This window comes from Epinephelus fuscoguttatus, linkage group LG13 (assembly GCF_011397635.1).
Source record: "Epinephelus fuscoguttatus linkage group LG13, E.fuscoguttatus.final_Chr_v1".
Lineage (NCBI taxonomy): Eukaryota > Metazoa > Chordata > Actinopteri > Perciformes > Serranidae > Epinephelus > Epinephelus fuscoguttatus.
Genome location: NC_064764.1, coordinates 29,614,099 through 29,627,970, shown reverse-complemented (window position 1 = coordinate 29,627,970; position 13,872 = coordinate 29,614,099). Strand labels below are relative to the sequence as shown.

The 13,872-nt window shown below is 42.3% G+C and overlaps 1 protein-coding gene across 1 annotated transcript in view; it reads right to left on the bottom strand.

Moving 5' to 3' along the window:
* The window catches only part of impg2a (interphotoreceptor matrix proteoglycan 2a), a gene marked incomplete at its 5' end in the record, with an annotated part of 79,501 nt that extends 68,607 nt beyond the window's left edge, over nucleotides 1-10,894 (bottom strand). The window contains 8 exons of the mRNA XM_049593386.1: nucleotides 1,602-1,660; nucleotides 2,582-2,737; nucleotides 2,826-2,893; nucleotides 3,615-3,661; nucleotides 4,345-4,377; nucleotides 4,478-4,503; nucleotides 4,592-4,758; nucleotides 10,750-10,894. Of these exons, the coding sequence (XP_049449343.1) occupies nucleotides 1,602-1,660; nucleotides 2,582-2,737; nucleotides 2,826-2,893; nucleotides 3,615-3,661; nucleotides 4,345-4,377; nucleotides 4,478-4,503; nucleotides 4,592-4,758; nucleotides 10,750-10,894 (701 nt within the window). The remainder of the gene's footprint in view (nucleotides 1-1,601; nucleotides 1,661-2,581; nucleotides 2,738-2,825; nucleotides 2,894-3,614; nucleotides 3,662-4,344; nucleotides 4,378-4,477; nucleotides 4,504-4,591; nucleotides 4,759-10,749) is intronic.
* Between the last annotated feature and the right edge of the window lie 2,978 nt (nucleotides 10,895-13,872).

Sequence of the window (13,872 nt, the reverse complement as noted above, 5' to 3'; positions counted from 1 at the left end):
CAGTAAAACTTAGAAGCATTGATAAAATATGAACCAAGATTCTGTGTCTGCATGGCCTTTAAAATGCTTTCAGAAACATATTTAGCTTATTGTTTAACTGTAATTTGAGATCGTTTGTTACCAGCCATCCACCATATTGTTTCCTGTGTGGAAATGGCCAAGCTTGCATTATGTCACCCACCAGCAGGAGCGCAGTGCATTCTGGTAGTTGTAGGCTTTCTACCTCTTGAGCAAAAGCGACTACCACAGCCCTTTTCTCTAACCCCTTTTACACTGCTTCTTCAAGGCGGAAACTGCATGCCATTATGCTGCCTTCTGTATAAAAGGTAAGATCATGGAATGGGATGACAAAGTTGTCTCACCTTGAAGGGGCCGTGCACATGCCTCATTTTTTGTGCTCTCAAATTAATTGTTTTTAATGTAGACAGGCAGCAGGTGCGCTCAAATGCCAGAGCGACGCCAAAGCAACATAACAGCAACTCTAGAACAGCATGCATGCGTTCCCGAGCGCCTGTTTTTTAGGGCACGTCGGCTGCGTCCTGAGATAAACAGAGTTCAATTTTTGGAATGCAGCAGCACGCACCGCATGTCATGTGACGGGGACCAACCAATCACAGCCGACAGATATTTTCTCCTTCTTACATAAATACCAGTCTGTGTTAAATTCGGAAAAGTTGATCATTTTAGTGCAGGGCTACCAGAGCTTTACATCTGTCACACAAACAATGGGCCTACATACAAACAGGTGAACGAAGAATCCAAAAACAGGAACAGTCTTGATTAATTTAGAACCTGTGAAAAGATCAGCTCTGCACTCAGGATTTCAGATAAACAGACTATGATATGGTGCTTGTTATGGTTGCTTAGAAACCTCAGACGCAACCTGCCGCTGCACTCTTGAAAACTGGCACAGAAGAGGCACAAGAGTAGCACCCAGGATGTGACCACCTGTGTTTACTAGGCAGTTACAGACGTGGTATGTGTACGGCCCCTTAGGCAGCCTCAAAGGTAGACAGAGCACCGAAACGACCTAAGTATAAACGGCACAGAGGGCAGGGTAGGATCATAGGTGACATGGGTGTGACGTTTTGATGATGTATTATACATGTGACCCACCGTGGGAGAACTAAAATGTAGCTGATAGCAGTTAGCAGCTAACTCGTTTGTACATTGGTGAAAGAATGAGGTCCAGGATCTCTTTACCCACTTACACCATATATCAGAGATGGTAAATGATTGTTATTGCCATGTTATGACATTGTTATTACTTATAAAGCACTGCTGACGCAAGTTATACATCACACCAGAGGCCAACCCTGTTGTGCTACTGGTCACATCCGTAACTCCTCTTTTGCTTTTGCAATGCCATTATGCTGTCTAAAATCAAACACAGAGGCGGTATGATGCCGCCGTCGCTTGATTCTCTGTAAAAATGCAACATAAAGAAAGGACTGTGTAAAAAGTACCTCTGTTTTCTGTGGTCATCGAGCACCAATTTCAAGGGTATTTGCTTCTTTCTAGTGCACACACAGTCTAGTTTTATGAAAAGACCATCTCTCTAGCAATAAAATACGTCTTGAAACAACAGCAGAGACACTGACCTGAAGTCCAGCACGGACACACTCTTAAATCCAGGAAGCCCCTGCAAAGCGTCCTCGATCTGCAAGGACAAAAAAGATCAAGCATCACAAACAAGCCTCGGGAGGAGGTTTCTTAGTTTGCCTGGGTTACAATGAACTTAGTTGGCAGAGTAAATCAGATTTATTGTACCAAGAGGGCTAATTTTGTTCAAAGCAGTTGCAAGGTCTTGAGTCTTTTGTGCTGTGGCCCAGATCATAATCCTCTGGAGGCAGACTGCTGCACTGTGGTCAACTTTTTTTATTAGTCTACACGGCCTTGCTTCTAGGCACTGAGAAAAAAAACAATCCATATACTGTTCTGCAGACTCACTGACCCACTTTATTTAATCCATCAGAGGAAGAGGACGCAAAAAAATAAAGGTCTGCTGGGCCTTTTGTCTCCTGGCTTGTCCTCCAATTCCTCCTTCACTGCATTCATTTACTAGCCTGTCCGCGGCTCCACTCACACTTATAATCTCTTCATGGCACCTGGGTTTGTGTGTTCACAGCGTGTGTGGGTATATATGTATTTTATGTGTATAGCAGATCTCCACTGAGAATTAAAAAATAGGTCAGCGATCAGGAAAAACGTTGTGCTTTGTCGACATAAAATCAAAAATGGGCTTCTGGTGCCAGGAAAAAGCACCTAAACAAATTTACTGAATTTTCCGAGTACCTGTAAAACTACTGAAGTCGCCTCCAAAGGTAGAGTACCTGCACATACATGTCCATGTGCAAAGGTTTATCTATTCCCAAGACACGTCATAACGCTGTATTTCAGCACATACTTTGGGTTTAACTACTGCTGCTGTTAGAGAGTGTGTGTTATTAAAACTAACAATGCATCCATCACAGACCATAAACCAGGAGATATACTGAGTCCAGTCTGGAGCCAAGAAACAGTAGCACTAAGGGGAGTCGTAAAGATAGACAGAGAGACGGAGTCAGAGCCAGAGACGAACCTTTTCAGCAAGCTGTCTGCTGAGCGTTTGGTGCTGGAGGCTGGCTGGATCGTTGAGGTCGTCATTGTACATCTCTCCGGTCAGGAGGATGCTCAGCTCCACCACCTGCTCCAGCACAGCTGGGGTGGGAGGCTGCACGGCAATGTCATTGTCTAGCTGTGCCATTAGAAAGAGGCACAGTAACGTTTTAGTTCAGTGTGCAAATTATCAAAACATTATATGAACAATCTGTGTGTGCACTCACTGGACTCTCCTCCACCTCTGGGACAATGACGGCTGCTTCCTCCACCTCCTCTTCTTTAGCTGTCTCTTCTGGGTGGTTGAGTTCATGTGCAAAAAAAAAGGAACTGTTGGTTTATTTCAAGTGGATGTGAGCTTAAACTGTTGGCAGGTGCTGTGATTCCTGATGGCTATATGGATTAGACTGTCCTGACCCTGAGTACTCTCGAAATCTCAGGCATACAGCCAAATTCACTCACCAAACACACACAGAAACATTCACTAACACTGAAACAATGATGCTTGTGCAAAGGTACGGATATAATTGGATGTTTATATGATGGTAGAGACACCAGGGCCCAGTTGTTTAAAAGTAATTTGATTGGATTTCAGATATCGGATTGGATCTAATCTTGAAAAAGTGTTGTTTAAAGGGAAAAAAAGGATTCTGAAATTGGATTAGATCACATAATTCAGTTTTGGTTTTGATCTGGATCACATCTTCAGTATGTGTTGTTCAAAACTTTTATCATTTTCCAGCAGAAGGGTGGATTCAGAGTCAGTTTCAGTGCTGCTGTACATTGTGATATGTAGTCAGATTTAGAGCATTGGTTATCTAATCTTGAAAAGTTTGTATCTGGATGAGGGTGATAGAATCCAATACTGCTTTGAAAAACTGGCGCAAAATTAAGATGGATTAGCTGATCCTGGATGGCAATACCTGGGATCGTTCTGATCCAGATTGAATTCTTTAAACAACTGGGCCCATGTGATCAAAGTCACATAATGTCATTCTGTTATAAGTAACACTGACCTAGCTCAGGAGCTTCCACCGCTTCCGGTGCTCTTGGTGTTGGAGAGCTGTGAAATAGAAGAAGATTGTTTCATCAGGAGTTATATTACATTAGTCAATAATACACAGCATACAGGCTTTAAAGGATGATCCACACTGCAGTTAGAGATAAAAGTAGGATCTCAAGAATAAGTTAATAACATGTCGGGCAGGAAATCCAAAGTGTGGGATCATTTTGAGAAGGTGAAAGACGAACCCAAGGTGATATGTAAACTCATCTTCACTGGTCGACTGCAAACATGACGTATCATCTGAAACATGGAAGTAGCTACATGCCCATTAGCCCACAGCGTCATTAACAGGTGGCTCGTTCAGTGTGTGACGTGCACTTGTAGATAAAATATAGGCCTATATTAATGAAGGTTCATTAGTACGGTTTTGTATTTCTCTGTAACGTAGCACAGTGTTAACAATGTTACTGATACTATTCTTTCAAAGTGTATGACTTGTCTGCTCACGTTTCTAAACGTGAAGGTGGCTAAGCCAGTGGCTAACAGCTAGTGGTGCTAACTCCATAAACAGTGCTACATGATGGCAACAGTGCTGAGAGAGAATTTGGATCTAAATGTGAGATGCACAAACAAAATGGGGAAAAAAATCAAACACAAACAAATGAACACGAGGCATCTAAAGCTCTGTGTGGGAACTGACAAGCAAGACTATGATCAGGTAAAAGTCATGACAACCTTACCTGCACATGTGTTGCCAGGACCTGGTGGGCTCACTACAGATAGAAGAACAGACGCAGAATTAATAATGAGATCAATAAATGTATGATTGAAATGGTGGATCAGCAGCGAGGGAGGTGAGGAGGCGTCTTTTACCTTTTCAAACCTGGCAGTGACATTCTCTACAAATAGAAAAAAAGCAAAGCAGTGTTTTATGTTCTGTATTTCTCACAGATACTGTTTTTATTCAAGCATTAGTCAGGTACTAACCTTTTTAACCAGAGCCTGATGCTCCTCTGATTGGCTAAAGTAGCTGCCAATATCTTGTGCCATGACTGTGCCCTCCTGGCACTGGCTCATCCAGCTTTGGTACTCTTCTTGCTCTGGCAGGCGGTCCCAGAAGATCTTGAAAGCCTCCCATATGGTCTCCTGGCACACTGGACAGAGCGGAGAGAGACACCAACTACTTGAAAACACAAGCTTGTAGAACTTGCTTCTATAGCAGTGTTTTACACATTATTTTGGTTGAGTTGACACTTAAATTCAAAATCAAGACCACCCTGTTTGATCATTAGCAGAATATAAAATCATCTTTAATTAATTCAAATAATGATAGACCTTGATGTTATTAGCAGAAAATCCCAACGCCCAATTCTAAGCATGTCCCTTGCCATGTTAATGTCATGACATAACTCCCTTTCATGAGTCAGCCTACTGGGCACCGACCCAAAGTCGGCGCACAAACATATGCTCCAATTGTCTTCCCTAATCAACGCTGACTGTGAGACCAGTGGTCACCTCCGAGTCCAAATCTATCTTACATAACAAACCTCGACTTTTCACCATTCACGGACATTCACACACTGTTCCTTGGCACTGATAAAGCTGTCTACGTTTAGCTGCTCAGGAGTCCACTGACAAGAATCACACCTTGATCTCAGCCCACTCACACGCACATACTGTACATTGTTTCCCAAGTAAGAACAGATCAAAATGTTTCTTCTCTGCTGAATATACTGTTTCACAACTGCTGCCCACCTGCGGTGCACTGCATCTGTTCCTGGAGGTGTCAATTCACACAAATCACACCTAAAAACATATTCTCTAACTTGACCCCTAGAGGTGTCGAGCAGTGGTGGAGGAAGTATTTAGATTCTTTACTTAAGTAAAACTAACTATATCACAATGTAATTATGCTTAAGTACAGAAGTATTATCAGTCGGGTTGACCCAAATGCTTCGAAGCTTCAATCGTTGTCATAATCAGTGTCCAAATGAGTATTTAAATGCTTTGATTTTTGTTTTGTTTTGTTTTTCACCACTAAAATGGTGGAGGAAATTGAAAGCAGGTGGCGAGTGTTAGACACGATTGAGACCAGTGTTCTCAGTGCAGTCATCAACCCCTGCTTCAAGCATTAAACTGGCTGTCCAAAGGAACAGGTGAGACGAATTGCAAACAATTATCTACTGTGTTCTGAGTTATTAATAAGTTACAGAAACATTGCTTGCAACAGTCCAACTTCCACCTTTTCTTCTCTTTCTCTATCACTCTCTATTTCAAACACACATGCAGCAGCGCTAAGTCCTCCTAAAGCCATCCCGGGTGGATGTGGTTGATTATTCATTCATTCATTCATTCTTTCCTAACTGCTTATCTTGTTGGGAGTCGCAGAGGGCATTGGGTGAGAGGCAGGGTACACCCTGGACAGGTCACCAGTCTATCACAGGGCTGACACATAGAGACAGACAACCATTCACACTCACATTCACACCTACGGACAATTTAGAGTCACCAATAAACCTGCGTGTCTTTGGACTGTGGGGGGAAGCTGTGGGACCTGGAGAAAACCCACGCTGACACAGAGAGAACATGCAAACTCTGCACAGAAGGGCTCCCCCACCCCTCCCACAGGTGGGGTTTCAAACCCTCCACCCTGGGTTCAAAACCTAGGACCCTCTTGCTGGGGGGTAACCACTGCAACACCGCACCATCATGCTGCTGATGTAGTACATTAGCATATATGAATTTGACTGATTACCATTATCCACCCTCCCAGGTCCCGTCGCCTCCCAACGAAGCTTTGAATATGCTATGGTTATTATCACTGAAGCTTCAAGGCCTCTAAAATGGTAATCAAGACAGCCCTAATAATCAGTAAAATGTACTAAAAAATATTCTATGCAGGATTTTCCTAAAAAAAAAACAATGTATAAACTTATACAGAAGTAACTATGGTGGTGTATTGATCTGCAGAGACTCTGTCCTCATATTTTCCTATTTTCTTCTTATTTTCTGTGTTCGGGATGTTTATGGGCATGAATCCCCACAGCACACAGGTGAGGTTGGGGCTTTCTAAAAAGGTTGCGACCAGGTCCCAGACTGGAAGGAGCAGGCATCCAAGAGAAACAGCAATTTAAAAGAAACGCAAACACAGCAAGGTGAAACCAAGCAGCAGCCTGTGGGGCTGAAAAGTGAAGCCAACATAAAGTGCCATAGACTGGAGTTTTTTGAAAAGCCACTTGAGGCTGGCTCCAGATTCCAGTCAGTCCTCATATACCCCCATGTTAAAACTACCAACTTTACAGCAGAAATAAACATGTTTACAGCCTGGCACAAAAAATGGTTTTGGTCTCTATTGCTAATTTCCCCCTACATGACAACAGAATGGGGGAGTAATTTTCAAATAAATTTTACATTTGCATTTTATTAAGGCTTAAGGTTACGCATATTTAAGGTGAGGCTGCTTTGAACGACAGGCTGTCTGCTGATAGTGTCCTCGGACTCTCAGTCAGACCCAACCTGCCTCCTCCACAGCTCCAGCCTCTTGCCCAATTACAATCACTTCTGGCTCTAAAAACTAAGATGGCAGCGGCCAAAATGCTGAACTCGAGGCTTCAAAACAGGCTTCCACAAACCAGTGGGCTATATCATGGTAGCTACGTCCATCATTTATTCATCATTTTTTCACAATGTTTGTATTCCTAATAAAAGACAACAACAGTCTTTAGAGTTCAGTGTGAAACAGGTTTACTGTACATTATCAAACAGTACACGTAAACCAAGCTGGTCCTAGGAGGAGACTGAACTGTCTACGTTCACTATTACGTATTTCTCATACTCCTCCTATTGTGGCCTAAACAGAATGTACAATCCTTTCGCTATGCCTCCTTAAACTGTCACTTGTTTGATACACTAATATTTCTTTCATCTGGATCGTCCAAACTGTCCCTGAATACTTTCCAACACATTCCTGCATTGCGCATATCACACACAGCTTCACACCGGACTCCATTATTTCCAACTCACATCTATGTTTAACCAAAATAAATGATTAATGATGTTTAATGATTAATGATCTTTGTTTACACTCTTAATCAAACATATGCTGATATATTTAAGTAACTATTTTCCACATTATAGGAATACTAAAGTACAAGTATTTCAAAATTGTACTTCAGTATAGTACTTGATTTAATTCTACCACCAATATTGAGCCATGCAGACAGTTTATATTCACCCCTGGTGGTTTAAAGGAGACCTCCATTGATTTTGCACATCAAAGTCTTTTTACAGGTCATCACGAGTACTATTATGTACTTGAAAAAAAAGCTGTATTAAGTCTTTTGATGCTCCTGATGAGGCTGCACAAAATCTAATAAACTGACTCAGGTGATGTGGCTTGGTTGTGGCTGAAAACTACTAGTTTAAAAAATGAAAAGAAGTATCTGGGTGTGTGGAGTTAGAAAGAAGCGATCCTAGCTCACTCATTAGCTCTGCTTAAAGCTAGCAGCTCGAGGCGACATCAGCCTCTAGTAGCATAACACACCAAAATGGACCTTATTTTCCCTTGTTGTGGTGTTGTAAAATATTGTTGGCAACAAAAGTTTTTGAAATTGGTCCAGCATTGAGTGAGAGCACTGGCCAGGCTGCAATGTTAACACTCAGGGTACGTTCATACCATTAATGTACATCCTCTAAAAGTGTTTGTTTTTGCTACTGACAGGCTCAGATTGTTATTTTAAGAGTCTGGCAAGATTACTGAAAGGATTCCTATGGAGATAGACCTTTTTTAATCAAAGATTATTTTTGTTTAACTAGAAACAGCTCCAAAATTGCTATGTCAAACCAAAGACAGTGGATAAACCAAGTTTCCTGTATCAGTGTCACGTGGGGTTCGCGACCACCACGCCCCTTTAGGAGACTAACAGCAGGTCCTGAGTCCATTGACTTCAGTGGGAGAAATGAACATGATTACAGATTATGGCCAATTCTTTCGCCCCATAGTCACAGAAGCAAATATTGGACCCATTTATCACAAGCCACATATCTTCAGAACATCCCAACATCAAAATGGCAAATTTCACACGGACAAATCAGGAGAAAATGTACTTTGTTCAAGACCTGTCTCTGTCTCAACAACACACTCTCACGAGATCTGGCAACAGATATCTCCTCTCTGGTGCTGAAATCAGTGCAGTTTCACTAAAGATACTGGATTAAAAAAATGTGTTTTTCCAGCGGATATCTTAGTTACAACATGATTGAGCTAGCAAAGCAGTTTTGTGTTGCTATGTGTGGTATTTATTCAGTTTTGGGAGATCACGATGTCTAGAAAGCATCAGTGGCTGCAGCTGACAGGGACAGCTAACAGCAGCAGCAAAGCTAACATCAGGACGTCATCTGTTAAAAGCCTCCCGTTGTCGGATACAACATGAAACTACTCCAGTTAGCTCAGTCATGTTGTAACTAAGACATCCGCTGGAAAAAAATATTTTTTTCACGGACCGTTTATTTATTTAGCTTACGGCCAGTAAAGGTACACACATGTTGACAGAAGCGAGGTTGGGATACTCGTCTTTGATTGGCGGTTCTCCCTCGTCTTTGACTGGGGTACGTGGGACAACGCCTACTTAGGAGACCGGAAATGTATACCATTTCATTCAATGGGAGTATATTGTAGGTGGGCCATCTTGTAGTAATCCAGTATCTTTGGTCAAACACACCATAATAATAATTTCTTGCTAATTTTTCGGGGGATGGGAGGAGAAATACCCACACACCAATTCAACTGAGCCACTAAACATCATCAGTGCACTGGTGATAGTCAAGGACTGAAACATTTGCTGCCGTTTTTAACCACTTTTTATTATTTTTTTTAACTTTGAGCACCCGTCTTTTTGTGCACGAATGCTCTGAATAAATCAACATTATTTTGGTATTGATCTCAGCTTGTGAACCTTTGTTGTGGCTGTCCAGCACCCAAGATAAACTTTTTTTCTGACCTAAGTAGGCGCAGTTTCACAGCAGCCCTAAGACTCTGCAATTTTTTTGGGTGACTTCTTCTCTGGTTGCTTGCTGCCCTCTTCCTGTGTTTTTAAAAGAAATCAAGCCAACTTGCTTCAGCGGGTTAAATAAACAGTTATTTCACCATCAGAAAACTCACTCCCTTCAAAGGCAACAAACACAAAATAAAACCCATAAAAACCTCTTTGTTCGTCTTTCTGATGTTTTAACAATCACCAGCTCTGGTTGAAATAAACCCCTAATTCACCCATTTAGATGTGAAAACACGCTGGCTTTGAAAACACTAAAATTACTGTTTATATAAATGGAGTTTGGTGGGTTTGGCGATGGTGATTTCAGGGCTGTTTCTGGTTACACTAAAAGGATATTTGTCCAAACAGTTTTAGATTGTTTAGCTGCTTGTGAAAAAAGTTGTGGCCTCTCCAAGGACCTGTAGTTCTGGTGGTTCCCTGCATGATATAGCACTTTGTCAATATAGTTAGGTTAATGGCATTAAGTAACGGTAGTGCTGCTGTAATGTCTCTAAACATGCATGGAATCCACTAGAACATGCTAGTCTATTACGTTATAACGTGGGGTAATTTTCTATGTTAAGTTCAGTTAATAATATAAATATATAGTAAATGTAAGTGTCTCTGATGTGAGTTTAAAAATTGTGTTTTCCCAGTGCTTACAGGCTGATGGAAAGGGATGTTTCCCCCCCCCCACCCTCACCACGCCTCCTAACTATCTCTCTGGTTCTGCGATATCAAGTAAACTCTGGCCACATACACACAAAACTATCTGAATGTCTACGTACCACTAGGGTACGTTCAATAGCGCTGTTCTATTTGTAATATAGGTGAACTGACCCTGTAAGTGGACCACAGGCTGTTTGAAAGTAAATCTAATAAGTCCTAATTGCAACTGGTGTCCTCACAGATGTCAACTAACATTCTTCTTCTTGACTCAGGTGGATCACTCGCTGTAAACGTGGCAAAGGTTAACACTTCTGCGTATTGGACGACTAAGTCCTTAGAGATGGGGCAGAGGGGGCAAAATCTCACAAAATCATTTGTTCACTTCCTGCTGTTTGTGTTTCCTCCACCCCTTATCTAACCCAACATCCATCCAGTTCACGGTACCTCTGAGATGAAAGTAGCTCAGGTGGTTTGCGATGACTTGCTGGGCAGTCTCTTGTGCACAGAGTTTGACTCCACTTGGGAAAAGGATGTTCCGTTTCCGTCGAGAGATAACTGGTTGGGCTTCATCAGATACCTTGACATCAGATACATGAACGACCTGTGGAAACACCTCAGGCTCCTGACTATAAGGTAGACTCAGGTAACCCATTGAGGAACCCTCCAGTGTTGCATCTATGGTACCACAAAAAAACAGCACATTTAAGGCTTAAATTTGACTCTTCTTTGGGTAAGTCGTGAGCAAGAAGTTTCAAAGTTAACGATAATACATACCTGTCCCTATGTCCAAAAACACGACCACTAAACTAAACGCAGCAGAGTAGAAAACCAGCTTCCAAGATACAATGCTCATGTTAAATCCGTGATTGTATTTAAATCCGTGGACTTGGAAAAGGATCAAGTAGATATGTACTTCCTCTCAACAGCTTCTTACAAGTTTGCATAGTTCAGAAAGTCTCCAGACGCAGAAAAATACCAGAAGCACGTACAGAAATCATTTGACGACACTATGACATGCTGGTTTCCTGTGTAGCTGAAGAGAGGTGTGTCCCACGGTGCGGAGAGGACAGCTCCTGGCTCAGGTAGATAGGCAGATGGCTCTTGGAGAGGGGGATTTTTAATGCTTTCTAATCCTGTTTACTCTAAGCCCTTTAGAGGAACTCACCAAGAAGTTACTGGAGCAACACTGGGAAGGGAGGGCGCTTAGGGTGGAAGAAACGTGGACAAGAGGAGGTAACAAAGGCCACAGAATCAACAGCAAGCAGAGAGATGCAGCAATACATACAGATTATAATAGTTTACAGATTCTTGTAGGGAGATCAGTTGGGATGTTTTCTGCATGAACTCAGTAAAGTAATTGTCCAATAAAGAGACTTAATCCTAGTCTCCCAGTTGAAGGACAGTTCCCAACTGTGAAAACACCCTGCTACTCAATTAGACAAATGGCATTAAACACACCCAGCCTTTGACGATCATAATGGTGGTCATGTGTGCTGCTCTGGGAGAAAAACATCAATCCAAAGGCAACAGAATCACATGACAGACTAAAAGAATTGCATCCCCTCACAAATAATACATGCTGTTTTGTAGAACCCCCCCCGCACAAAAACATAGTGATTATGTCTCAGGTTAGTCTAGCTGCTGAGGTGTTGAGCTGAGGAGCGGCAGCTGAAATCCTCTCAGTATGTATGTATTGACAGCAGTGAGAGTCGTGGGCTTAGTCTGGAGTTGACCTTTAACCCCAGACTCTTCCTCCTGTGGGGTTTATCCCGTTTTTAAAAGGAAGATCTGCCTCTTATCGTTAAGTCGCTGCATGTGAAAACAAAAAAAGAAGAAAGGAGCCAGTAATAAGGGCTAATAACCTTAGGGTACAGTAAGCTGACAATAACAAGCTCACAATGACAATGAAAACATACTAATGTTTAGCAGATAGGTTTTTCCATATTCACCATCTTAATTAAGAGCATTAGCATGCTCACATTTGCTAAGTAGCACTAAATACACAGTACAATTCGGGCCATAAAATGACATTAGTTTTGCAGGTTACAAAAACTAGACAAATAGAAATTTTGGCATGACAGTAGTGCAAGGTGAAAAGTCAGGGAATCACCAAAATCACTAGGATACATCCTCCGAGAACCGTGAATGTCTGTACCAAGTTAAATAGCAATCCATCCAACAGGTGAACCAAATACATTACAATTTATCCTCTGGGGAACATGAACGTCTGTACCAAATATAACAGCAATCTATGAAGTAGTTGTGATACTTTGATCAAAGTGGTAAAGAGACATTGCCATTCCTGGCGCTAAGATGAGAACATGGCTAAAAAAAGACTTTTTTTTGTGCTGTGACCAGCAGATCTACAGCTTGCTCCATTGGTTAGGCTGACCAAACGTCCTCTCTTGCCCGGACATGTCCACTTTGCACGTCCCGTCCGGGGCGGGTTTATAAATTGATGACAATGTCTGGTTTTCCGTGTGTGTGTGTGTGTGTGTGTTAGAGTGCGGCACAGGCAGCATATTTCTGTCCGAACCCGACCCGAGCCCGACATTATTTAATTACTAAAGCAATGAGTTTGTATCACACAGTTGTTATGGTTACAGGCTATTTAACAGGCCAGGTGAGCACCGTAGGTGCTCAGCGGAGAGGGAGACCTCCGTGTTTGAGACGGGAGCGGGAGGCGGGAGGTCCGACGCTTCCTGCGAGAGCAGAGGGAGAAATTAACAAAATAAGATAAAATAGGAGACACCTGTCTCCCTCTTTTATTTTATTTTCAGCTTTTAATCAAGGCGGGTGACGGGATGTCCGAGACTTCCAGCAAGGGGAGCGGTAGAAACAAACAGCCAATGTGTGTCTGTGTGTGTTTTGTTCAGGTGTTGTCACGTAAATAACAGTGCCCAAGCAATAAACGGGACAGACAATAGGATTTTATTTATTTTTATACTACATTTTACACCGAATCCGACCCGAGCCCGAATACAATTTTTACATTTTTGACCAAACCCAGTCCGACCCGTCGGGGACCCATCGGGCTCGGATCACCACGCTCTAGTGTGTGTAGGCCTATGTGTCCTCTATAGGGGCCTATGTAGGCTATGTCGTGGCCGGGCCGAGTGTCCTCTTTTTTGGAAATCAAAATATGGTCACCCTACCGTTGGTTGTTTGCTCAGTCCACAAAAATTTCCCCACCCTTTTGCAGCCACAGTTTTTGCAATAGGAGGCTGAAATTTGTAAGTGGTTTGTGGAAGTCAAGGGTGTGTGTTTGTGTTCATGCCAACCAGCATGGTGCTGGGAACCCAGTGACTCCATTTCCTATATAGCCAAGGTCCGGGGCTTATGCTGAGGGGTTGCTCCATTGTGTCAACTAGTTGGCTTTTAGCACCAACCAAAAAAATGGACACAGAAATGATGAGAAACAGTTTAACAGTCTAACTCAAAATTCAGTGCTACCCAGTTCCCAGACTACATTTACATGCAACAAGTGTTTTGACATGTATAATGTGTTTAGATGTAAATTTCAGACTTTGCTTTACCCAGACTTTAAGAACTTGTTCATAGTTAAAC